General features: G+C 51.2%; 1 protein-coding gene and 1 non-coding gene across 3 annotated transcripts; one reads left to right on the forward strand and one right to left on the reverse strand.

Moving 5' to 3' along the window:
• The first annotated feature begins 5,451 nt into the window (after positions 1-5,451).
• TRNAI-GAU (transfer RNA isoleucine (anticodon GAU)) lies at positions 5,452-5,523 on the forward strand. The gene has a single exon. It is a non-coding gene; the product is annotated as a tRNA-Ile (tRNA).
• Positions 5,524-10,150: 4,627 nt separating this feature from the next.
• Positions 10,151-16,535, reverse strand: LOC144125710 (uncharacterized). Of its 2 annotated transcripts, none has more exons than XM_077659343.1 (2): positions 16,342-16,535; positions 10,151-12,208 (listed from the first exon to the last, which is right to left on the reverse strand). In XM_077659343.1, the coding sequence occupies exon 2, from the start codon at positions 12,197-12,199 to the stop codon at positions 10,862-10,864; it is 1,338 nt and encodes a 445-aa protein (XP_077515469.1). In that variant the 5' UTR covers positions 12,200-12,208; positions 16,342-16,535; the 3' UTR covers positions 10,151-10,861. The 2 variants fall into 2 exon arrangements, with proteins under 2 accessions (XP_077515469.1, XP_077515468.1); XM_077659342.1 differs by lacking the exon at positions 16,342-16,535 and adding an exon at positions 15,122-15,204.
• Positions 16,536-27,177: the final 10,642 nt, after the last annotated feature.

The raw sequence follows: 27,177 nt of genomic DNA on the forward strand, positions 1-27,177 counted from the left end.
ATGATCAATTCGGCACCTGGCCAATGTGCAGCCCCCAAGACTTTCGATGCTCCTTACAAGCACAGTTCATGTCAAACTCACTTAACACAGCATAAGCCAGAAAACACATTTTGAAAACAAAAGGATGTGCAACGAGGCTACTCTTTTCTTTGTGGGAGCCATGTTTACACCATTTTTAGGCGAGGACAAGTTTCTCGGAGCTTTTTACTTTCTTGTCACTGCATGCTTTCTTTTCATCTGGCTAGTTGCCCTGAAAGCGCGCCGAAACTAGATCCTTTGGCTGCACTGTATACACCTTCGCAAATCATTATCATTTTTTTCTTCGTGTTTATATGAAAGAAGCCAACAGTCATTGATGCCAAGGAAAGCATGGGGGAATGATATACAGGGCGTTTCGCCTAAGATTTTACACAATTTTTAAAAATTGGCTTTTTAGATAGAAAAGCGCTTTTTTCAGCATAGCATTGTCAGCGGTGAAGTACATCAGAATACAGCCAAGGCGTGCTAACTAGCAGGCTGGTTAACTAATATTGAAGAGTTAATTTTTTAACTATTACTGTTAGGATTCTTAATTCCTGAGAGACGTGTAGCCCACCGTAAGTGATATCCATACCAGTTTTATAATTTCGAAATCGCGATTAACCTCGGCGCTGTGGCTCAACCAACTTTGGCTATTTCGATGAGTTACGTGCACTGGAAGGGTTGCTTTGCCCGCAAGCTTCATGAAAGCGCGTGGATTTTGGCGCGAGGTAGGCGAAAATTGTTGGGCCACAGCGCGAAGGATAATCCGCGTTTTAGAAATTCTAAAAACTGATATGGATATTATTACGGTGCGCTACACGCCTCAATAATTAAGGAGCCTAACGGTAATACTTAAAAGTTAACTATTCAATTTTAGTTAACCAGCCTGCTAGTTAGCACTTCTTAGCTGTATACTGATGTACTAGACCGCTGACAATGTTATGCCGAAAAAAAAGCGCTCTTCTAACTCAAAAAGCCTATTTTTAAGAATTGTGCGGTCTTGGGTGAAACACGTACCTGCATTTTAGTTTTTAGGATGGGCTTTGATTAGAAGGAAAAATTAACATTACATTCATCCAAGCGCAGCCATTCGGGTACAAAGGAAAGCTATACATCTTCCGCAGAAACCTCGTATTTGAAAAGAAATTCGTCCTGCTCCGAGGTTCGAACCCGGAACCACCACCTCACCGGGGCAGTCGCTCTATCAACTGAGCTCAGTAACTCGGACGGCTAGTATACGGTAAGGCGAGAGTGAACTGATCAACAACTCAAAGTGGGAACTGTGTTACCCCTTATCGCAAATGTACTATACCTTGGGGGATTCCCCTGAACATTAAACCAAGTATTTAAACTCCTGTGTCTAAGCACCGCCATAAAAGAAGCAAAGAGTAACATTCTTCTATGCTTTCCCTAGTTTCAGAAGCTATCGGCTTTTTTCGTATACGATAGGTGTTTCAGGAAAGCCCGACACACTTTTTTTTTGTAAATAGGGCTTTTGAGGTATAAGAGAAGCTCTTTGCGGCGCAGTATTACCAGTGTTGGCGTACGTCAGAAAACAGGTGAATCATGTGAACTAGTAAAGTTAACTAAATTATAATAGTTAGCTTTTTAACTATTACTAATAGGCACTTGCTTGTAATGAGAGCTTGTAATGAGATCCATATCAGTTTATAAAACTTCGAAAACATGATTACCCTTGCCGCTGTGACCCAGCTAATTCGGGCCGTTTCTCGCACCATTTGACACTTGGCTGCTCTAGCTCGGCCGGGCCAGATAATGTCACGTGGTTTGTGCGTCATGAGTGTCGCGATTTGATTGACGTCGCTCTGCGCTCACTGCTGGCACGTGATTTTCGAATGACGCAAGGAATGGCCCATAGCTGAGCCGCAGCGGCGAAGGTAATCGCGTTTTCGAAATTCTAAAAACTGATATGGCTATTAGTAACGCCGGCTACAATCTCTAATTGCCCTCGGGTGCCTATCAAATACAGTTAAAAAGTTAACTTACAGAGTTTAGCCTACCACTTCAATAGTTGACATGATTCGCTTGTTTTTGGGCATCAGCCAGTACTGGTATTACTATGCCGCAAAACAGCTTCTCTTGACCTCAAAAACCTTACTTTTAAAAATTAATGGCGGGCTTCCCTGAAACAGCTCTTATAGGTCATCGAGCCCCCCATATCCTTATTGTACGTGTTTTGTTCGCAGAGGGCAAACCGCGGGTTCAAATTACACTAACTAGCCGTATATGGTGAGCGCAGAGCAAAGCCGCAGCTTCGAGATGAGCTGGGAGGCCTGCTATGTCGCAGCGAGCAGCGATGTGCCCACAGACGCCCACGGCACGTGACGAGGCGAGGCCGTCACGCGACGCGCTGCCACTGATCATCGACGCTGCGACGTGTTGTCAAAGGCGTCGCTAAGGGGGAGTGTATACGGGTATAATACGGGAGGCAGCAGCAGGGGAACCGCACGCGATCGCTAGCCACCCTCTAATAGGCGCCAAGCGGAGCCACCGCGGCATGAGTGACGCGCGACCGGCGGCGGCCGCTGTGCAAACAGTCGCCGCCGCCCCTACCCGGTGCAAATCGCATCATGGGTGGCTCCGAGATTGGTGTTTGCGGTTGCGGCGAAACGAACCCAAACGCGTGCCCTGCCCTAAAACGAAGTACTTGCACGCACGATATGTGTGATCGCGCTATTTGTGTAAGCTAGAGTTAAATTTAAGGCTGGAAACGCGATGGATCAAAGCCGGCTCACTTTGCACGGCTGTTGTCCGAAAGTTCGAATAAAATTTTATAATGATGACCGAATCGTCAGAAAATAAGTAGGTTTAGTACGCTACTGACTGAGGCCTTTGTAGGCTTGCGTAAGCAGCTAGCAGCTCGAATCAGCGGAGGATATTGGCCTGCAGTTAGTGCGGCACGCAAAAAAAAAGAACAGAAACTATCACTAACTTATGACGTTAGCGGTATCGATCTTGCTTAAAGCCAGTAGTAACATCACGTGGCAGAACTACGCAGGCTACAATGTTCAGAATTCATTTCATAGCGTTAGTGCGACAATGCGGTATGCTTCCAGTCGCCAGAATTCACATCCCTTGCTTGCAAAACCGCGTTGAACAAGACGGTAGGATGCTTTTGAGAAGTTAATAGGCTTGGGCATGTCGAGAATAGATCGTTACACCGAAAAGACATACATGGAATCACGAAAGACGCGGACCAGACATTTCAACTAAGCTTTCACTGCGGATTTGGAGCATATGTAATACACAGAACCGAATCTGCAACTGAAAGAATAACGTAGAGAAAACAATATACACTGGCAAGTGCCGTCTACGCCATGAAAGCAAGCTTCTTCCTTGATAATGCCACAGAGGTCCTACGCATTCAACGCATGGGTAGCTTCCACGATTTCCATAATCAAGCTGTTGCGGTGGCTATACTGTTTCCGTACAAAGGACGGCAAGGAGGTCTTGCGTGATGTTTTTACAATGGTGAGCCAGTTGGCCGTCTGTAGCAATTTTACAGACATTTAATTCGTGTTCTTGCAGACGCACATTCAAACATATGCCGGTTTGATATAAGTATACCCGCCACATGAAAGTGGAATTTTGTAGACAGCGTCCCGGCTGCAGAGAACGTGCGCATCTCAGTGTTTAATCGTGCAGTCAGATTCCCGCGTTAGCGTGGGGCAGCTTAACTTGAACAAGCTTTTTAGACGCCGTAAACAACACATTGACACCCGTACGTTCCCATACCTTCTTAAGAGTGCGAGCGATCTTATGCAGGCAGGGAACTACCGCTATCTTTTCTTTGTCTCCTTTTTTATCTTTTTTCTTTATCTTATCTTCCGCTGTCTGTTCGTCGGCCATGAGAGACTAGACGTTCCATCTACTATGCAGGCTTTCAGCGACTGAGACAATAACATGTCTCGGGTAGCCCACCGCCTCCAAACGTGTCACATGCGTTTGAACACTTTCTTTCATAGCATGTTCCCATGAGGTGCACATGCACAACGAATGCACAACGATTCTCTTTACCAACTTTGAGCGTGAAGAGATGTGCGGTAAAGCAGGCTTGTTGGCTCTAGGCTCGTACAACCAACACACGTGAACATTTTTTAAACCGCAGACCCAAACCTATAAACCTAATGCTGTCTTGCTCTAGAAATTCACAGGTATAAGTGAGCGGTACATTAAGAGAGCCGAAAATACGCGAGACAACCGGCTCACTAAAATCTAACCGACAGTCTGAACTAGTGCTGACAGTATAGTCAATAAAAGCCGATTTATCTAATACATTTGAAAATTCATCAACGTATCCAAAAATCTTTAAAATGTTAAGATTCCGTAGCTGCTCAAAAAGAGCCTTGTCGCATCAAGCTCGACGTGACAAGTCTAGATTATACGACAGACAGGAAGACCAGTTACTGTATTCAGAGGAACCACGTATCCTCGTTGAGGAGGCGCACAGAAACTAACGAAAAGCTAAAAATTGCCAAGGAAGGTTCGAGGTGGCGACTTTGCGGCCGTCTCGGTGTAAACAAGAGCTAGCGCGCGCAGAAACAAAACCAAGCAACTCAAGACGTGCCAAGCGCTCTGCGAGTCTCCCAGCAGGGAGAGCGGGATACGGAAGTCAAAAAGAGAAGGTGAAGTGAACCATCTCCTTAGAACTGCGTACCAGACTATGCGTTCTGCCGTGCACTTATTCGGAGGTGCCAGTGGCAGCACGAAACTCCGCGAGATGCAGGTACAAACTGTGCTCTGTTCCATGAAGCGTCCTTTTTCATGGACTCAACGCACACAGCTATGCTGAGACACTCTACCTAAATGACTGCCTCATGAAGGCTAGTGTCCTAAAAAGTAGCTAGCTGTCAGGCCTGAAGCGCCTTTGTATATAATTAGGAGAGCAGAAAGTTGGGCTGGTTGGTTGATATGCATACTGAAGAAGTTGGCGCGGAAAAAACGAGGGCAAGCGAGACAAAGATGAGCGCTCGCCTTTGTCTCGCTTGTCCTCGTTTTTTCTGCGCCTTCTTCTTCAGTATGTCCTTGTATAGCTCTGCACCGGTTTCATAGCCTCAAAAGTTGGATGTTTACATCGCCCCATTGCAAGGCCTCTCCGGACATCAAGAGAGGGGGAAAAACGCTTGTTGAACTATTTTCTGTGTGTAATCATCATCTCGAGACTAGCCGAGAGCAGCTCGCACTTGTCGCTTTATGTTGTCACGTGGAGCGGCGACGACTGAGCTATCGTTAAGCAGTGGATTCTAAACTCGTCCTAACAAATGTACTTTTACCTTAGAGAAATGTTGCATCAAGACTGCGAGCGACGATCGGTTTTTTAAGATTCTTCAGGGACACAGGACTCATATGTTCTTTGTGAAGAGCATTGTATGTTCATGAGCGTGCGCACCACTTTTATGTGATTAAGCCGCCGCGGTGGCTGAGTGGTTATGGCGCTCGGCTGATGGCCCGAAAGACCCGGGTTCGATCCCGGCCGCGGCGGTCGAATTTCGATGGAGGCGAAATTCTAGAGGCCCGTGTGCTGTGCGATGTCAGTGCACGTTAGAACCCCAGGTGGTCGAAATTTTCGGATCCCTTCACTACGGCGTCTCTCATAGCCTGAGTCACTTTGGGACGTTAAACCCCATAAACCAAACCAAACCTTCCGACGCGTACGCGAGCGCCCGTGCGCTGACGCCGATATCTAGCACGGACAGATATCGGCGCCTCGCCGAGGCTCGCTGGCGTCTCCTGCAGTGCGCATGCGCAGACCTGTTTTAGCGTACGCCAAGAGCGCCGACGCTGAACGCGTACGCCTAAGAAGGGCCCTTGGAGTTGGCGCTTTAGACTATCCTCAGCTAGAGTAGCCTGACAGGTACATTACGGGGCTAACACCTCCAGTCATCAGGAAAAAGTGCATCTGCCTCTCCCGCACCAAGGCCGTGCCACAGACGTAGCTGAACAGTGCGCTGAGATGCAGACATAACCACAGCAATCAAGAAGTTGGCATGTGAGTCCACATCCTGTTCAAACGGGCAGCGTACAAAACGTGTCAGCTCAGCGCGGCTTCGAAGTTTGCGAAACATGCTTGGAGGCGCAGGGATACTTGAGCCAGCCTGCAGGGTTCGAGTGGTGCTCCTCCGGATCATCCGCGTGTGTGCTTCTGGTCAGGAGCAGCTGCTACCCAGTAGACAGCATATAGTGTGACGAAGTATGAATCCTTCGAGCAGATAAGACAAAATGCACTCAGTGCAGGTGCACACGCGATCAATTGGTCGAGTCGAGAGCGCTTGCTCCTGAGCCCCAGCTGCGTGCATGTACCAACTCACATCATCATCTTCATGACCACCATTACCCCAATAAGCAGAACTACCGGATAGTTAAGGTCGATTGCAAGACAGGGGTCACTCCCGTTAACCTTCGATTTAGTCTTGTCTTTTTTTTTCTTTCTTCTGTGGTAAGGGGCCCACGCGTGGCCGCCCTACCCCCGCAAATTTTAGAGCCTCCTCTCCTCGCCTGACCACCTACCTCCCTGTGCCATGATTCCGTTCCCTTGGAGTACATTATGTTCCTGTTATACACAATAAGTTAATCGCTGCCTGCATTTCATATCCCGCCACAATCCACCTACCATGCATTATTTCTGATCAAGTCAGTAACTCGAATACTTCCTCAATCAAACCACGGCGCTCTCTAATTTCTGTGCAAATCGCAGAAAGATAATAGCAACAAATTGCCAGTCATAGCCGCCACGCGACCTGTGCGACAGAACTCTGTGAATGCAAAAGAGTAGACTCCGTTTGCCACGGCAAAGTTGACGCGCTCGAACACTTTCGCCTCGGGACGGGCGAACCCACGCGGGAGTAGAGCAGTGCACGACGCCAGCCATAAGCGGCTGCTTCCCGCTGCTCTCTTGCTTCCTTAAAATCCCCCGATGGGCGAGCGGACAGGCTCGCCGCCGCACTCGAGGCAGGGACCGCCGAAGCGGCAGCCCGCGAGAGGAGCCAACCGGCGGGCGTTAGTGCGCTAAAAGCCAAGCCCGCACCAACTAATCCTGCAGAGTACGTGCGACAGCGCAAGCCGGCAGCGATGGCTGAGCGAGGAACGCGCCCGCTGAAAGCTGCTCTTCACGCCCTCCCCCTCCCCTTTCCCTTTCTCTTCTGCTCTTTTTCTACTTCTCTCTCAAGCGGCGTGAGAGTCGAGGCGATGAAGCGGCAGCAGCAGCAGCAGCGGCACTCGACGTCAGCTGCAGAAATTTCCGTTCTCGAACAGCAGCGCGGTCGTTTGGCTCCCTGGGGGCCGTTCCTTCTTCCATTGTGGAGTGTCAACCGATTGCCAACTTTTTTATTTTTGCCCTCTTCTTTCTCTGTTATTTCCTCGTTTGCTTTCACAACCATGCTTAGTGTTTTTTTTCTTTTTTATTTAGTTTTTGTGCATTTTCTGACCCTCCGCGCCCCCTCCCCCCCCTCTCTCTCTCCCCTGACGCATCTTCAAATGCCACAATTCCTGTTTAACCTGCTCTCAGTCCCTCAGAAAGTGCAGCTGCTGGGTTCGAAATGTTTGCCACCCGCGCGCTAAACCGGAACCGCGAACGCACCTCTGCCCACCCTACCCAAGAAAACCGTGTCCAGTCGAAACCTGCTACTCATTTTATGACGAGTGTCCCTCATGTCATGAACTAAGTGCTGATTCACAGTTAAACAGTGCGGGAAAACAGGACAGACGCAGGAAAGAACACGCAACACAAGCGCTGACTGGCAACTGACTTTTTTGCCCAAATCGCAGACATTAAAGCATATGTTGTTCGCCCGGCTACGCCATTAAGGTAAGGTTAGTGTGGCATGTAGAGCCCGTTAACGTAAAGAACTGCTGACTCGCAGAGGAAGAGTCTACGGAGAAGAACTGGAGGTAGCGTTAATAGGTAAATGACCATATATGAGGAATTTTTCATTCTGTACTTACAATAATAAATCGGTGGGAGTCCTCATACCACTCATGGCGCAGTATATATTTAGTGCAGCGGTCAAGTGATGCGAAACAGCCTCGACAGGTGGCTGTTTCAAACCCAGCCACCGATGGGGCTTGTGAGAACGAGGTTGCTCTTTCCGGAGCAACCTCTTGCGACCAATCATTAACAGCTGCCACGGTGGGCAGTTTGCTCACGGTTCAGTGAGCAGGTTTCCCCGTCTGCCACGGTGGGAAGGTTTGAGATGACGTCACAAGGTCGTGTGACCTTGGTGGCAGTTTCGGCCATCCGCTGTTTTGCTCACTATGCCGCCGCCGACGATGGAAGCCTTAATGCCATCGCATTAATATACACTGACTTACCCCATGAGAACTACTTGAACAGCCCAGTGCCAGGCACGGGTTCGCTGATTTTCTTGCCTATGTCCTCTGTGATTTGCTCATAGCAGTCGGTGCACGCCTCGCTGCATGGCACAACGCGGGAGTCACGAGTAGTGCACTCAGACAATATGAAGATGATCACTTTACCTACTCGGCCAAACCGCTTAACTACAGGTCAAATTTTCAAGCAGGCCAAAATATATGAACATAGTAGCCCCACAGTCTGTCTTCTTCACCGCAACTTATTCTCGGAGATTAAGTGATCGTCACACCAGGGAAAAATTACTAGTGTTAGTCGGCCGACGCGATAGCGATCATGTTCACGTTCACTGTGCGCATTTCCGAGAGCGCACCATAAGCAGCAGCTACGGTCAGCACCGCCTGCAGCGCGGAAAACTTCGTCTTGACGCCAATAACGACGTCAAATGGTTCAGCGCATGCTCAGTCTGCAGCGGCTTTCCTACGTCACAGATGCCTAGAGAACACCATGCAAGGCTTACGCGATTGTCTTGCGCTAGTCAGCAATTCATTTCTCCGGTGCAATAACCATTTAGCTACTGATCCAGAGAAAGGTTTATGGGGGTTTAACATCCCAAAGCAAGGATCAAACCCGCGTCTTTCTGGTCAAGAGCCAAGTCCCATAACCACTGAGCTACCGCGGCGGCTTATCAGTGAAAGCTCACCTCAAGGCTAAATGGTGGGAACGCCACGCTCTTCGAGAACATGCGTAAAAGCCGGCCAGATGCCTTCGTGATAAGCACAAAGCGTTTCATTGGCACCATAGTCGGATACAACTCAAGAACGAGGCGGCTTTTCCCCGACAAATGACCCCTTTCCAGCCAATGTCGTCGGCCGATTCTCATGAGCCTGTTAGCGTGACAGTGCAGAGTGTGGCAGATAAAGAGGGATAGGGCCCTCCCTGCGGCCGATGACATTGGCTGGAAAGGGGGGTCCTTTGACGGGAGAAGACGCAACGTTCTTGAGTTGTATCCGACTATATTATAGGCTTCTGGCAGCTTGAGATGTAATTCGATGCCTAACAATAGCAAATACCACACACGGCGATGCTGTAACCGCACATGCAGAAAGCCGCGTATCAATATCCGCAAAGGGGAGCTTGACATCGAAAGCTTCATTTTTCACCGCGTCACCCGCTGGCGCATCTAGCAGCCCGTTACGAATCCTGAAAGAACGCGAAGGCAGCTAGGAGCACTAGTCGCCGAATTGTGCCTTAACCTTTTCCTGAGATAAGGATTGAAAGCCCATACGGAACGCTCTGGCTGCATCCTATAATGATCAAAGCACGCGCAGCACCAAGACTAATCCAGGCGCAGGCTGACATACTCGAGCACTTGTCCCGAACACTGTCCCCAAAGGCAAGTGTCACTGGCAACTGGAGAAGTCAAAAATTGAGCATGAAATTTGACAGACTACCCGTCATACGGGAACATGATACGACGACACACTAGGAACGTTTTTTTTTTTCGTTTGTTTCATCTATTGCACACCGAGACTAAACAAAAAAATTATTGGTGAGAAGTCAGCTCCTTGGATGCAAGATGAAATATGTAGCCTTTCTGTTGCATATTCTGCATAACATTCGCTGAAGACAAACGTTTTCTGAGCACACCGACATCGCCTAGTTCTCAAACGCAGTGTAAAAGGCACCCGCCAATGGAGTCGGTCTCCATTTTACTAAAATACCTTACTCGCACTGTCACAGAACAAGTTGAATTACATTTCACGGCATTGCAAACAGCGCTTCAAGAAAAATCAGCCACACTTCCGTTACAAAATCTGAGAAATACTTTTTGTGTAAACTAAAAAAAAAAAGAGCACATCTCTCCAATTGCATCTTGGCAAACTCAGAAGCTATCGTTTCTCTTTTGTTTCTTCTGATTTCTGGGAGGCTGGCCCCTTCACACCATGGTGGTAGTAATGCTTCCTTCCTTGCCATACGCGTCACGGGTGTCATCCAAGTGAGCTGAGCGACGCAAGATCGGTCTTGCTTTCACGAACGGAATGCTGCATCGCGTCTCTGCGTAAGCGACGCTCTTATCGGGGAGAAGGCACGTACCCCGACAGACTGCAGCTACGTCGCTTGCGCACCAGAAATTTGGATCCACAGTGCTGCACGCGGAGCTCGTGATCCTATCAAGGGCACCTCTCCGTGTAACGGCTCGAGGCGCAGGCATCGTGTACACCGCCCACTCTTGTAGCCACTTGCACAGCGTACACAAGTCGGCAATCGCACACGTATGTAGATCCGCCGCCCGCAAGGAGCGAATTTTAGTCGCCGCTGTGCACAGACGCTATTGGCGTTGGTAAATCCTATACTCAAAAGTAGCCGACGCAGTAACCACGCCGCAGATGACTCAAAGGCGTCAGCGTGGTGGTCAGGACAGCCCTCTGCAGACGACGCGACACGTCCTGGAATTGACAGACGCGGACATGCTTCTATACTGGAGAAGCGCTGTCCGGAGACCGACGAGATCTACAGCGAGTGCTTGGAGCGGTCGTCCATGGGTGTCTTGACGTTGGCTGACACGTCGTCAACGACCGTAGCGACGATGGTAGCTGCCGAAGCTTCACGGGGAACGACAGCCGTCGAAGGCAGCTGGCTAGTCTCATTGATCACTTCGGATTTGGTCTGCTTGATGACCTCGTCCGTGCTCTTGTTGGTGACGATCTCGTTGGCGTACGTCTTCACCTCCTCCTTCTCGGACGACGTCACTTGCTTGTCGACGTGCGTGCTGCTTTCAGTCACAGTCTGCTGCTCGCCCGGCGCCACCGGTGCTGACGCAAAGTTGATCAACGGCTTGGCGGAGGCGCCGCCACCGGAGGCACCCTTGGGCTCGACGCTTTCGGGCGCCTCCGAGGCCGAGGCCTCCTCGGCCTGCTCAGGCACAATGCTGATGACGGTCGGCGGCCGGAACACCGGATGCTTCTTGTCCGGCGAGCCCGGCGAATGCGGCTCGGGCTGTTCTTCCTCGGGCTCCTCCTCGCTGCTGCCGCCCTCCTGCTGGCGGAGCATGCGCAGCTTGGCCACGGCGATGGAGTCCTTGCGCCTCATGTTGAAGCGGGACGGCGGCGGCTCTGCCGGCTCCTCCTCGTCGTCGTCCCCTTTGACGCTGCTCGCAGCGGCGGCCCGCAAGGCCAAGTCCGCGGGCGGCTTCACCAGGGGGGCGCGCTGGTACTCCGGTTCCTCCTTCTCAGGCTCCGCCTGGAACTCGAGCTTGTGAGCGTGCTTCCGCTCGAGGTCTTCGTTCGAGGCAGTTCTCAGGATGGAAACGCCGGGAATACTACCTGCCGGAAGGGGTGCGGGCGCCGGAGGAGCTTCAGACGCGCTGTCGTCCGCCTCGTGCTCGTCCTGAACGCGGATGGCGACCGGGTGCTTCGAGGGGGACTTGCGCGACGGCGTCTCCGCAACGTCAGGCACCGAGGTTACTACGGCCGAGACAGGAGGGCGAGAGCTGAGCGTCGGCTGTGAAGCCGCGGGCGCCGGCTGCGATGCCACGGACGTCGGCTGCGATGCCGCGGGCAGCGGCCCGCTGTCGTACGACTCGACCGTCTCCTCTTGCCGCTTGCTGCGCACCTCCTCGGTGGTGCTGGATTCGATGTGTGAGTCGCGACGTCGCTCGACGCCCGTCGCCTGGTCCGTGACTTGCTTCGTGCTCTCCTTGCGCTCAGTGACAGACTTGCTGACAGTCTCCAGCATCACCGTCCTCTTGAGCATGCGCAGTGGCGTCGTCGGGCCTCGGCTGGCGGCCAGCCCAGGGGCGGGGCCTGCGTCGGGCGACGCCTCGGCCGACTTGCTGCGGGCGGCCGCCATCGCAAGCACCTGCGCAAGTCGCGTCACAGCTCAGGACCTGTCTCCGCGCGCAGCGCGGCACGGCGCCTCGCGCCTACCGCCGCGTAACGAGCGTGCGCGGGGGGTCAGTGTCCCCAGCTTGAAGACGCGGCTGACGACCGCTGACAAAACCTCCACTTGTTTGTGCAATTCTCTTTCGCTCTAGAACGTCGCCCCCTCTAAAACGCGGTGAATTGGGAATAGGGCGGCCGGTGCACATCGCTGGCCGATGCCGCGTAAATTTAGAACACGAAACCTAGCTTGAAGAAATTGACTTTTAATATTAAAAGCAATTATATTCGCCAAGACCACTAGAGCATCTGTCGCAGTTTGCCTCCCGCCGGTTTAAGAAACTGCACAAATGGTGAGAGCACAGCAAAGTGCGCCGACAATAGTAATCCTCTTCAGAGGAACATTCCAGTATTTGTTAAAAATTTATTTCATCGTCAAGAATTGCAGTCAGGTAGCTAGTTCGTGTCTTGCCTAGCAATATCAGGAAGCACGCGCGCACTCATCCCCACAGACCACGAATTTATCTTCTGACCAGTTATGAACCATTAGGAAGATTTCACACGAGCTCTTTTGCAAAAATACCGTCCTAGACGGAAACTACCACCAAACTACAATACCAAAACTTATTTGCCAAGTGAAAAACGACCCATGCTGATTTTCATAGTTCAGCTTCAAGAATGCACCCAAAATATCAATATTTAAACACGGCACAAATACACAGTAAACAAGCGCAATTTAATGCTCGGGCTGAGATGAATCTTCGAGAAAGTGAAAAGAATGCTTGAAAATTAGAGACGAAGACTAGGATGGCGAAAGCTGGGCCCATCATGTGACATCAAAGTCTTGTTGCGTTCAGCAACCTTAATCGTCAGCTATTTCAATTGCAGGGCCCTCTCGCCAGTGCACTGAAATAAGTTATATGGCTTCCTAAAGCGGAATTTGTGTTTTCTAGTAGGAATGGCGCGATACTTATCACCGCTGAGCTCAGTGTAGAAATAGGCAACTCGTCTGCAATTTCAGGTCATTTTCTGGGTTCTTTGCGCATGCCTCTAAAGTCTTTGGGTGTTCCTAGATTAAATACATTGCGCAAATTACTGTCGAACTCGGGACCATGAAAGCGGTCAAACCTTGCCTTGGTCTTCGTGTTTTGCAGTTTAGCGACTGCTGAGCCATTTCCGTTTACCGCTACAGCCTGCTATTGAGGACAGTGTCATCACTACACTGAAACTATAGCTCGAGTCCTCCGCTGTTTACCGCAACTCGCGGTCGAAGACGAGCCTCTCAAATCGTAACGTGAATAATTACGGCGGAGCAGCGAAGCGTAGCGTTTTACTACACAGCCCCCCCACTGTTCCCCCTACGCTGGAGACACGTCCGTAGAGGTGGAAACGAAGCCCAGCGGGCGCGGTGCAGCTTCGACGTCAGCCATCCATCACCGCCTTGACGTCCTGTCCTGGCGCCGAACCAAGCGTCGCGAATTGCCTTGTCTGCGACTGGCCCCCTCCTCGGGGCCCCGAAAGGCCTTGTGCACTACTCGCGGTGACAGCGGGCCTACGCCCATCGTAGACGCCTCGCGCAGCTTCCCCTGTGTTAGCACTCACGAACGCATGCGTGTCAGATTTGCCGAAGCTCGTACATTTCCATTCCTGGAAGGTCATCCAGGTAAAGGTGACAGAGCTCAAAATGGCGGCGTTCGGATGCGCAGCAGGATGGATTTCAACAGATGTTTGCCCACGCCGTCGGTTACGGCTGGACGAGATGAATGACAGATGAATGACCCCAGAAAGCGTAAGCCCTCTGCCCGTCCATCCTTACGAATTCCAAGAAGAGTAGGTACGGTCGCTGTGAGCTTCAGCTTTCGCCCGTACCACAGTTGTGGTCTGTGCTGCCGTAAATGACATCTCGTGGCTCAGCGAAGCAGAAGACAGGAGCGACTGCGAAATCATATCACAGGCTCACCATGTCACAACCGGTGCGTAGAACACCGACAAACCTTCAGCCCGTTCGTGTTGCCTCTTCTGCCAGACTACAACGGGTCTAAATTAAGCCCCCTAAAGACACTTTACGACAAACACCCTTATACTCCAATCGTCTCTTGCACCACTGCTGGCACGCCAGCGCTAGAAGCTCATTGCGCAGGTAACCGCTATGCAAGACAGAGGGTGTAATCCTGCCAGGCACTGTTATCAGCGAATGTCCGGCAGGGCTGCAAGGCCTTCGTCCTTTCCAACGGAGAGCCACGTGAGGATCCGCTGTGAAGAGCTGCAGGAGCGCAACCATATGTTTTCCAAACCTCCGGCCGCGGCTGCGCCAAATAAACTCCGCCAGCCTAGCACCTAAGAGTCCAGGTATAAAGCATAGAGACTGATCCTTGCTATGGCTCAGTAGGGTACCTTTTCCACTTTTTCCATCGCGTTTCACCCAATGCGCTGGCCCTTAGCAGCCCATATGTTTCTCGAGGCCATCCTCTTCTTCATAGCTTTCTTTCTCTCCTTCCAAGCTCGCCTTGATCGCACGGATAACCTAGCCTGGGTCATGTGAACAGTGCGCACGCTATGATGTGGTGTGGCTGCTTTTTGTCATTAGAGACGTTTAGCATAGCGGACACGTATCCCCGTTTTACGTACGCCTGTCGCGCACGCGCACTGGTCTAACCCGGCCGCGCACTCGCCACTGCGCAGGAGCAGCTGCCGTACGTGAGACCAACGGCATACGTCTCCGCTAGTGCGTCTCCGGTATGCTAAGTCTCCCTATTGCACACGTGAGCTTCAACCTGGTTAGTTTGTGTGTAGACGAGGTCCAACCTCAGTGAAAGCGAACTCGCTAAAAACGGGTCTCGGCCGCGAAGCACGGTGTGTGCGCGCGTGGCGGCAAAAGTGCTGACGTCCGTACCCGCTGTTCCCCGCAGCCGTGCAGCACGAGCGAGCTCCGCGGGGCCAGCCACGCCGGCGTCTGCGCTCCCCGGCGACTCTCTGCCACGGGGCGGGCGTGGGCGACTCGGGTGTGCCCCCGCTCTGCTGCCCGGCGCCGCCGCTCGTGTCGCCGCTCAGAGACCTCTGCTGGAGCGCGGCACGGGAGCCCAACGAGCCTGCGAGGACCACCGCTGGTGAGCGGCGCCACCCGCACACAGCACACCCGAGCTCGTATGGCAACGCCATCAGTGGTGGGAGAGCATGTACGATGACAATGATGACGATAAACAATGAAAGCCCTTCCCTTCCACAGGGAAGGTCGATGTAGGCTTGACCTTTCACCACATTTATTGATGATGAGTTTGTGAACGTGCAACCAAGCCTGCCAGTGGCGGGATTCTGAGTGGCGAAGCAGAAGACGCGCCAGACGCGCAGCAGAAGCAGGTTGCCTTGATGGTTCCCTAAGGCACTTCTCGTTAAAACTGACCGATCTTTGTCTCCAATGCTGTCTCTAGTCTAGGTCCCGCTGACACACTGGAAAGCTACAGGAGCTTCGCTACAATGTTCAATGCATGGGCATCTGCAGTGTGGAGTTATATGCAAATACCTCAGTATACCTTCAGTTTTTTGCTAAGCAATATTTCAAGTGCTAGTACCAATACTCGCCATACTGACAAATCCGAATGCACTGACTGCACATTCGCCGTTTAGCACGTTTCAAACGCAGCAGTTTCAGCGTCCGAGATCGCAGATGTCAGGGGGTCTCGGCAGGTCATTGTGTGCACTACGTTATTTCGACATTTTCTGGTTATTACATTGTCAGTCACCCTTACGCATGCGTTGAACAACAAATGCATTAACGAAAGCGCGGGAGGTCTACAGTTGTCACACCAGCTTGCTTGTGACACTGTGTAAGAAGCGCCAAACGATGTGCTGTGGGATACATTAGCCAGTGGCAAGCAACTGAGATCAGCTACCGCTCTACCACTTCGCTCCCACAGAGATGCTCTCGCGTAGGACTAGCAACATAAACAGCGACGGTGGACGTGGGCAGAGTTGCCGACCTCAAACTCAGCAACGGAGCGCCCTAACCACTCACCCAGCGCGGCGTGTGCACGTAGTAGCGTCATAACCAGCAAATAATGCTGAGGCGGCAATGACAGCTCCCGAGCACAGCTCGGACACGGCGGCGATGCGTACCTGATTCGCTGTGCTGCCAGAGGCCAAATGCGTGGACAGCGGCGCTCAGGTGCCCTTCATCGTCTGGCTGGCCGTGGTGGTTGAGGACCACCAGCAGACGGGACACTGAGGGCGAATTTCGGCGCGCAGGCCGGCGGATCCATCGAGGCGTCCGGCCTTTCCTCGGCCCACGCCCAGACGGCAGGGGGCGCTCCGGCGCGCCCCACTGTTGCTGGCGCGAGCATCGCAGCTGTGGTCAGTTTGCCGCTGCGGACAGGCAAGGAGGACGACGATGAAGACGCTATCCACCACCCGCAATTGGTCAAACGCTTCACCTTCTCATGGACAGACAGCTTGTACTGTTTGCAGCTGCGGTTCTTGTTCATCATCATCATCATCAGCCTGACTACTCCCACTGCAGGGCAAAGGCCTCTCCCATGTCTCTCCAATTAACCCTGTCCTTTGCCAGCTGCATCCACCGTATCCGCGCGAACTTTTTCCGCCGACTTAACCTTCTTCCGCCCACCTACCCTTCTGCCGCCCCCTGCTACACCTGCCTTCTCTTGGAATACACACCGTTACTCTCAAGGACCAGCGGTTCTCTTGCCTTCGCATTACATGCCCTGCCCAAGCCCATTTCTTCCTCTTGATTTCGACTAGGATGTCATTAACCCGCGTTTGTTTCCTCACCTACTCTGCCCGCTTCCGGTTCATGTTAATGCTAATCAATTTTCACAGTACATTTCCACACTGGCAGTGCACCTCTTGCCCTGTCCCGCAGCCGGCCCCTTGAGAGACCGCGTGCTCTAAGCAGCGGACGAAAACGAAGGGGTCTCTCCTTTGTGGGCGCTTCAAACAATTTCTTTTGCTGAAGCACTGCATTTCGTCCTTTCTCTCATTTGACGACTTCCGGCGTTTAAAGTATGAGTGGAATCCAGGACAGTGCACTTCACGTTGATGCGAGGTGTCCCTGACAAGTCTTAGGTGCAGGATTTCTCCTCTAAAGTTTTATCTGCATAGGTCCGGCTGTTCTCCCACAGCTAGGTGTCCATTCTGCAACGAACCCGAAACGCTCGATCATTTCTTCCTGCCCTGTTGCCGTTCCGCTTCCCCCGAAAACTTTTCCTGGATATTCTTTGAAAAAAAAAAAATTGTCTGTCGACGAATGTTCCAAATTTACTCTCGTTTGGGACTACTCAGCTCGGCTTCAGCAACAGGATAGTTTGCTCCGCTGTGCACAAATTCATTACTGTGCCTAGAAGGATTCCCTTCTAGGTGCACAGATTCCGCCCCCTCCTCTTCATTTCCTTATTGTTTCAAAATTAGTCTTTTTTTAATCAATAGGGCTTTCTTGCTGCTCCTATTAGATTCTTCCTTTTTTTTCTTTAGCTCACGCAGCCATTGTAATCTATTTCTGACGCTTACATGTGTGGCCAATACGCCTCGTGGGTATGTGCCATTCTCCAAGGGCGTAACAACAACAACAACAACCAAGAAATACCGCTCTTCATTTTGTTACAATGAATTGTGAAGGTTTACGGTAAAAAAATAAAACAGCACAAGAATTATGACGAAGAGCTATAGCGGGAAGTATACACCACATAAAGTCGAAACCGCAGTGCCTTCAGTGTCGTTGCAATGCTACCAAACGTGCACCTATTCCTCTTTTTTTTTAGCATGTTTCGCGCTTGAACACCGTGACTACCCTGTAGTCTGCTGCAGAATGCCCCATTCTCCACAAGCCTCACCACACAGCGTGAACGAGTTCTTCTCCGCGCACGCTCTGAAAGGGCTTCTCATCCATGAGTTACAAGGAGCAGGGAGCAACGTCTGAGGCCTTCCTTCCTTCCAAACGCTTCACCTTCTCATGGATAGACAGCTTGTACTGTTTGCTGCTGCGGTTCTTGTTCATCATCATCATCAGCCTGACTACGCCCACTGCAGGGCAAAGGCCTCTCCCATGTCTCTCCAATTAACCCTGTCCTTTGCCAGCTGCATCCACCGTGTCCGCGCAAACTTCTTAGGAGGAGGTCAGGTGTCCTTGCTTTCCACTGCTCGATGCATGCTTAGACAATGTACCCATGCGGGGAGGGCGCCACCACTTAAGAACTGACCCGCAGACGCGGTGCCCTCATCGACGACGGAGGAAGCAAACGGTGGCGACGACCAGGCGCCGGACTCGGCGTCCACTCAGCGGCCAGGCATCGCATCGCCTCCTCCCCCGCACGGCGGCATCGGGCCAGCCCTGGCTAGCGAGTCGTCCGCGTCCTCGGCCAGCCTGCCGTCGGCGGCGGGGCTGCCCCCCGAGCTGGTGGGGGGCCACCCGGCTTCGCTGGCCGACCTGCCGGGCTCGACGCTTCCCTTCTTGCGCGGGCCCATCGCCATGCTGCCCAGGCCCCTGCTCTGGTGGCCTCTGTCCGAAGGTGAGCGCATCTCATCGATCATGTCTTCTCACTTCTCTGCTGAGTACCACAGGCGCACGTGCTGTTGTGACCCAAGTTCGTAGACGGGTTCAGAGCAAGAGCGACGCAACCGTGGACGAGAGTAGCGAGAATCGGAGGGTGTTTACGAAGACAGAGCAAATTTGTTTACGTTTCTACAGTAGTCATGCTCCGCACGCGAGAGAGGACAAAAGATTATCTAATGACAAAAGATTATCTATAAACACAAAGAATTCGGAGGCAGAACAGTCCCGAGGGCGGTAGCAAGTGGCAACTACAACGTCCTTCATTTGCAGGCGAACAACCTCATAATCGTCAGTAACACAAGAAAATTCTGAAAGCAAGGAAGGCTGCAGAAGGCAGCTTACTAGCACAGACACACCACCACCCCTACAAGCTGTTCTATTAACAAAAAAAAGTTGTCATATTTGGTAAGTCAAATGTATCACAACTGCTTGTCTGCCATGTTTCGGTTATCATCAGCACATCAAAACATTTTTCAAGTCTATTAAACAAACATTCTAGCTCAGCAACCTTGTTGAATATAGGTCGCGCATTTAAATGAAAGACACGACGATAACCGCGTGTCTGACAACTAAGATCGTTCATGACTCATGAGTTTTTCTAAAGTTACATGCCCTACCTAGGTCCGCCATTTCAAGACAATGGCTCTCAGATTTCCAACTGTACGGCAGCGAAGTCAGCTACTGAGTGCCGACAGATCTCACTCGCACTCTTGACAACATTTGCTGCGTCACCACTGCTACGCATCAAAACCTTCCCGTTGGCATGCCATTCGTATGCATAGCCAGCCTCTTTAGAGCCCAGTCCTTTGTTGGTTTCAACAACGCTCTCGAGTAGCTGGTCATGTTTTCTGTGATACACATTGAATCGCCTTTGTTCTTCAAGTCCATCTTCTGTAGTCAAACATTTCGCAGACCCTGGCTCACAAAACGGGCAATCACACCTTTTGTCTTTCCGGGTTTCGCATACATCTTACGAAGTGCGACTGTCGGCCCGGTGAGATGTCTTTCATGCCAATTTTGTCTGCCACTCCATTGACCTTTGCCAAAAGGTCCTCTCCATCCGCCTCAGATATGCCGTGATTTTCGATGTTCAAGCGCCTGCTCCGCCATTCTAAGTCATGTACCATCGGGGGCAAAAGTAACAGACCCCCCGTCTAAGTTCCGGCCCGTACCACTCTGCGCGGGGCCCCACCTGACAAAACACTTCTGGTGTTGAGACTGGCGCAGTGGGCCCGCTTATACACCAGAAGTGCACTGTCAGGTGACACCCCTCGGGCCGGAACTTGGAGGGGGGTCTGTTACTTTCGCCCCCGATGGTACAGTACTCACGGATTGAAATAAGGCATTCGGAGCGCGTGGATGGATGGATGGATAAGGCTGAACCCTTTAAATCAGGCGGTGGCTCAAGCCACCTGGCCGTCGCTGCATGCAGCGCCGCCCGTGGATGCTCATGAAACCAAGGTGCTTCATTGCGGTATAGCGCGAGGGGGAGAACATCTGCAAAGCAGAATTGTTCCTTCCGGTCGACGACGACTGACTGATTGAAAAACTTTATTGTCAAAATATATACGAGCCGGCCTGTGGTTTACCACACTGCCTGCGTGGCGCTGCAAGCCTTGCGCGCCTTCGTGTGCCGACCGAAATGGTTCGGCGGTGCGCACTACCCGTTTTGCGGCGTCGTCTGCTTGCGCATCTGCGCGAGCAGACGACCCTCTCGTTACACGCGTTTTGGCGATGCGGCACGCATGCTGTGCAATTAAGACACATGATTCAGCTACGAGATAGCGCCGTACGTGCCTTCGTAGACACGATCAACACTTGCACAAAAGAAAAGAAAGATTATTTTGTCCGTTTTGTAACGACAAAAAAAAAAGAAAAGTAGTCACAGGCCTGTCCTCGTGCAACATTTAAACGAAGTCTCAGTATTTTGTTGGTTCGCCCCTAGCAGCAAATACGGCGGCCATTCTGCGTGGCAAGCTTTCGTTGTCCGAAGGTTGTCCGAAGAACACCTGTGGAGCGGCCGACGAGAGAGGGCCTTCTTTATTTCAGCCCATACATTCTCAATAATATTCATGTCTGCACCTTGCGGAGGCCAGTTAAACACCACCATACACCTGTCTTCCAGCAGGCGAGTCACGGGTGCTGCGGTGTGAACTGGGCTCCGCTCGTGCTGGAAGTAAAACAAGCCGTCCTTAAATGGACCATCCGGGGCGTACGGCATAAGGACGGTGTCGAGGAGGTCTAAATATGCTGCGGCATTAAAGCGGCCGTCCAGGCGTACAAGCGGACCCAAGCCGTCTTTGGACATACACCCCCCACACGTTGACGCTACATCGACCGCTGCTTGCAACACGATGCAGATTGGGGGCGTCGAACCTGGGTGAGGGAAGCGGGGAGAACACAAGACATTATTTTACTTCACTGCGATTGATAACCGCGACGATAGGGGGTTCTGCTCTTGAATGTTGGCAGAATGCACTGCCTTAGGTGACCATTTCTCCGCACAATCCTGCTCACCGACGAGCGGGGGCGTCCGGTCATATCGGCGATTTGTTGCTGTGGTAAACCTGCTGCAGACAGAGTCGCAATCTGCATCCGTTCCGAGACCGGTATGCCTGGCATTGCTGCTCGTGTTTGAAACGGAGGCGCGTCTTGTGTTCGCCATATAAAACTACCTTTGGCTCGGCTTCTGCTGACGTCAGTGCGACCAACAATGCCGGGAGTTATCATTTCGAGGCTGAAATAAAGAAGGCAGTTTCTCGTCGGCTATTCCACAGGTGTTCGCACGAAATAAGCTATCCTTTTGTGCCGGTGTTTATCATATCTACGAACGCTCGTAAGGCGCAATCTCGCAGCTGAATCCCGTGTCTTGCTTGCACAGCATGCGTGCCGCATCGCCAAAGCGCGTGTAACGCGAGCGTCGTCTGCTCGCACAGATGCGCAAGCAGACGCCGCCGCAAAACAGGCAGTGTGCACCGCCGAACCATTTCGGTCGGCACACAAAGGCGCGCAAGCCTTGCAGCGCCACGCAGGCAGTGTGGTAAACCACAGGCCGGCTCGTTGTCGACCGGAAGGAGCAATTCTGCTTTGTAGATGTTCTCCCCCTCGCGCTATACCACAGTGCAGCACCTTGGTATCATGAGCATCCACGGGCGGCGCTGCATGCAGCGACGGCCACGCGCTCCGAATGTCCTATTTAAATCCGTGAGTACTGTACACCAAGCTTTAGCTGGGATATGTCGTGTGAGTCCGCATCCCTTTGAAGTTTGTCAACTCTACTTTTAATACCTTTGGTTTCTTTATCCTGAATGTCAAGGCACTCTTCTACAGAAGCAATCTCTTCAAGCAACATCTGGACTGAGCTCTCTAAGTCGTCTATCTTTCCGTTAAAAGGCAGAATGGAAGTAAACTTTCTGTTCATTTCCACAATAAGGACTCATCTGAATTCGGGTCTTCATTTGAGGCGTCGCCCTTAGCTCTCGCCGGACGTTTACACGCTTCAGATTTCCGTGCCTTTTTAGTCGATCCTCGTTTTGAAGCGAATGTCGTTTCACTCATGCCAGAGCATACCATGCCATGAAAACAAAATTCACACACACTGCATGTAATGACATTTTCGTCATACTTCAGTTTTTTCTGACATTTGCAACACCGCAACATGATCAGCTATACACAAGCTAAAAGAAAAAAAATTAGCTGCGGTTTAACTACTACTGAACCTGGATAGAGAGCGAAAGCTGTGGTGTATCACGCAACTAGACGCGGTTTGGCGTCTGTAACGTTAAGTGCGTTCCGCACATTGTAGAGGCAGCGCGCCCACCCTGCCGCCTGACAGATGGCAATTAATGGTTTATCGCGAGAGGCTGGTCAAGCAATGAACGCTGCGGCCTATTGCTGCACTGCCGCGTATCTGCCACAAAGTTGTCAGCGCTAATGCATGCAGCCCACATATCTCTCTCACCACCGCCACGTACGTACCTCAAAGCGCGATTGAGGTACAGTGAACTAGAAGGTTCTAGTCCACTGTAATTCAGGTGTCCACTCATCCAGGGAGCCAGTTCTGCGCCCTACCTTTGCTCAAAATGATCTGAGTCTAGAACATTATCAACGCCAGTGAACACAATGAACGCCGACGGCCGATAGAAACAGAGACGAGCGCTCGGTTTCGGGGGAGGGGGGGGGGGGGGGGGGGCTGCGGCAGAGTGACGTCATAGCTGTCCCGTGGTTTCTCCTCGGTTCAAGATCAAACGCGCGCATACGGCGCACACGGCGAAGAAGCTACGGAGGGGAGTAGTAAAGCTTTCGCTTTTAAAAAAAAGCAGCAGCGCCGGAAAACTAAGGAGCATGCACGAACTTAATATAGAATGGATTGACCAACCTGTAAAACAGCGACATTCGTCCCGCTCCGCCACTGCTGCCAAAATGTCTGGCGATGTACTACAGTTGCACCAAAAGTAAAACTGATCATGCAAGCGGTGGCAAAACTGGCCGAAACGGCATGCCAGCGCGCTCTAATGCACAGCAGGGAGCGAGGGAGCGTCTGCATATCTGGCTGACCCATCTCGATGATCTGACGCTCGCCTTATCGCCGGCATGAGCTGCTACCGTCACTGCTCGCCAGGAGCGCTTTCAATGCTTCATGCTGCATGCATTTTCAGCCTGCGTGAGCGCCGTGGTTCGCGCTTCACTTGGCGGCGAGTTTGTTGCGCTGTGGAGTATAAACGCTCGTGCATCGGTTTCGCAAGTGCGGTTAAAATTTTGCTTCGCTCAAGGGAGCGCATGAAAAAAATAGCTTGCATGCATTGGCTGCGTTGCCGTTATGATATAAACAGATGCTCAAAATATACCCGATCGAGGAGGACCCAAGCAGAGACGAGCTTACTTTCTATGAAAATGTGTTTAACTATGTGTTCTCCATTTTAAGAAAGCCACTTTGTGTTGAAGCAAGTGGTATTCAGTGACCTCAGATGCTATTCCGTTGAGTATCTATTTGTATCATGGAGAAAACGGAGCCAATACATGCATGCTATACCTTTTTCATTCATTCCCTTCGTTCGTCCCACTCCGCCGCTGCTGTCAAAATCATTAGTATTAGCATCCATTAGAAAATTCATTAGCATTCACCCAAGAGCAGCCGAACGGCTACAAAGGAAAGCTATTTAGCTTTCTCAGAAACCTCGCAGTTCAAGAAAAATTTATCCTGGTGCGCGGCTATTCAACTCAGAAGTTTCTGAGACAGTTGCATAGCTTTCCTTTGTAGCCGTTAGGCTGCTCTTGAGTGGATGCAAATAAGTCATTACTCCCTTACAACCAATTATTTCCCCCTTGGGGGATTCCCCGAAACATCGGAAGCTGTTAATCAATTCGCTCTCGCCATACCATATGGTTGGCTCGACTCCCAACTATGCCGACCGGTTACCCACCGGTTTTCTCAAATGGGTGCAAGCGATGGCCTGACCTGCTGTTCGGCTTCCCAGGGTTGCATGGCTGTGGAAAGGAGCCTGCGTCTTCAAATTCCGTCACTGAGGGCTTGAACAGGCACACCGAAAAAGGGCCACAAGTGGGCTTTTACCGCACGAGGCTGATTTAGTGTTGCTTGACGGCAGAATGAATATCTGGCCCGTCAACGCAACGGCTCGGTCGAAGACCCCTTCCCAAGCATTTCACCCCACAAAAGCCGAGCACCAGGCCGAGGGAAATCTTGTACCCATTAGAGAACCCATGGGCACCCGGTGGCGCTGGGCACTGTGGATCGAACCCAGCACCTCCCGAATGCGAGGCGGATGCTCCACCACAAGGTCATTACTTCGGTATAGCTCAGTTATAGCCTGTATAGCCTGTTCGGTATAGCCTGGTTAGCTCAGCTGGTAGAGCGACTGCTTCGATGAGGCGACCCCAGGACCAGGACGAATTTTTATTTATCTGCGAAGTTTCTGAGAAAGCCTTTCCTTTGTAGCCTTTAGGCTACGCTTGAGTGGATGCTAATGCACAATTAATGCCTTATTAGCTTCCTGTTACCTTCAATGCTGGCATAGCTAGTGTGCACCAGCGTCAGAAGAGCACGTCAGCTGATTCGTGGCGACTTTATACGCAAGCATATAGACTACAATCATTTTATTTCATTATTTTTATCAATAATACCTCAAATGCCCAAGAAAAGGGCTTTTACATGCGGGATGGTCTGAACGTCCAAGTGCAATGAGATTCGATGGCAGCCTTGAAGTGCATCGAAGTGGTGGATCGGAGCTGGTAATGTTTCCGACGATGAAAATAGATTAATGAAGTTTTGTTAGTTTTGAAACGTATTAATTGTCTGTTGCACCAGGCTTCAACACGCTAAACGTCATCTTGAAGTACGCAGTTGTCAGAGCTGTTATTAATGAAGCGATATATAACACAGTCGTCTGCGAATAGGTGGATGTTGGAGGAGATATTATTGAGAGGTCATTAATGTAGATTAGAAAGGGTAGGGGCTCGAGTACTGTTCCTTGCGCGACACCGAAGAGTTCTGGAGAGCAAGTTGACGAGCGATTGTTAGCATACACGAATTGTTACCACCGCCGCGGTGGCTCAGTGGTTATGACGCTCGGCTGCTGACCCGAAAGACGCGGGTTCGATCCCGGCAGCGGCGGTCGAATTTCGATGGAGGCGAAATGCTATAGAGGCCCGTGTACTGTGCAATGTCAGTGCACGTTAAAGAACCGAGCTTGTCGAAATTTCCGGAGCCCTTCACTACGGCATCCCTCACAGCCTGAGCCGCTTTGGGACGTTAAACCCCCATAAACCATAAACTGTTGCCGGTTAGTAAGGAAACTGCATATGCAGTCGAATACAAGGAGGTTAAGGTTAATTCTTGAAAACTGAAACAGAAGTCGTTAATGAGGAACTCTATCAAGTCTTTCCAAAATCCGAGGAGATTGCATCGACAGGTGTGTTTAAAACAAAATTAGAACTGATGTCGGTAATAAATAAAGCTAGCTGAGTGTCACATGTGAACAATTTGCGAAAGCCGCGTTGATTAGGATGAGTTTACAGATATTAGAAATATTGCTTTGTGAGAATGCAGCACATGTTCCATTAGTTTCGAGCGAACGCTTCTGAGGGGATTCGGACGATAACTGGAATATGAAGAGGGAGGGCCTTTGTTCTGAACCGGAACAACCTTGCCTACATTCCAGTCTTCTGGCAGCACTCCTGATGATTAATTATTGCTGAAAATATGGGTAAAACCAAACTTGCAATGTCTTTTGTGTTTTACAATTGATGCCATCTATACCCGATGAGGATGCGAGTTTTATTTATTCGATAATTTTCGCGGTACCGGTAGCATGAAAAGTAATAACAGACATCATTTCCTAATCGTAATGAGGGAAATAATGTAGGCTGTTGTCAGGTTCTTTAATAAAATACAAAAGAGGAACTACTGTTTGGTTTTTCATCTGTTTGGCTACCCGGAATCGGAAGGTTGTGGTAATCATACAGTTCTAATGGCTGTAAAGTTTTGGGTTGATCGTGTTCAGAAGGACAGCGGTGGAGGTTAGTGTCCGCTGATTTGCTGGCGACTTCGGGGTAATGCTGTGTGCAATCCTCTGCCCTTCGTACGTATCACGCAGGCGTCCAGGAGACTGCGGCCAAGTTGCTCTTCTGCAGCCTGCGCTGGATCCGCAGCGTGCCAGCGTTTGCTCAGCTCTGCTGCCGGGACCAGCTGCTCCTGCTGGAGGCCTCCTGGAGCGACGTGTTCCTTCTCAGCGCCGCCCAGTGGGGATTCCCCTTAGTAGCCGCTGCTGGTGAGTGCAACGATCACATCCCTGTGCGCTACCATAGGCGCCAAGAGCAAAAGGCCGTACTTTTTTTAAACGTAAAGCATTTTTCATAAGTTCCCAGGGCACGACAGGTTTGCTCCTAGGCATTCCACTCCAGTTTGTATAGTGCTTCCGGCGCTGCAAACCTTTGGAAGGTGAGAAGAACTTTCTTTATCCTTACACAAATTTCGAAAGGCGTAGCGGTACGCATGTCTGCCAGGCTACGCAGCAGATCCGATGAACTGGAAACTTGTGAAGAATTGTGCAAACATGTCAGATTCTTGCGTGTATATGAGCAATATTCATACACTCAACGGCAAAACTGGCTGAGAAAAACTTCGCTTCAATTGTGCACAGCCCCGATGAGTTGTGTTGTTGTAAGTTCCATATAGTAAACTGAACCCAACCAGACGGTCCCTTGAAACCTGTTTCTACCACTCATATAGACCTGTTCTTCAATCGCGGTTGCAATGTAGGCTCTGTGAAAGGACGTCACGAAGCCGTCTGCTCTGTACCGACTCAAGATGTGCACTTGCAGGCGTGGAGGCTGCGGCCGCGGCTGGCGAAGGCAGCGGAGGCGGCCTGCGC

The sequence above is a fragment of the Amblyomma americanum genome, chromosome 3 (assembly GCF_052857255.1).
Source record: "Amblyomma americanum isolate KBUSLIRL-KWMA chromosome 3, ASM5285725v1, whole genome shotgun sequence".
Taxonomy (NCBI): domain Eukaryota; kingdom Metazoa; phylum Arthropoda; class Arachnida; order Ixodida; family Ixodidae; genus Amblyomma; species Amblyomma americanum.

Bases quoted from the DNA above. Each gene is read 5' to 3' on its own strand.
- LOC144125710 (XM_077659343.1), bottom strand. From the start codon at position 12,199: ATGGCGGCCGCCCGCAGCAAGTCGGCCGAGGCGTCGCCCGACGCAGGC.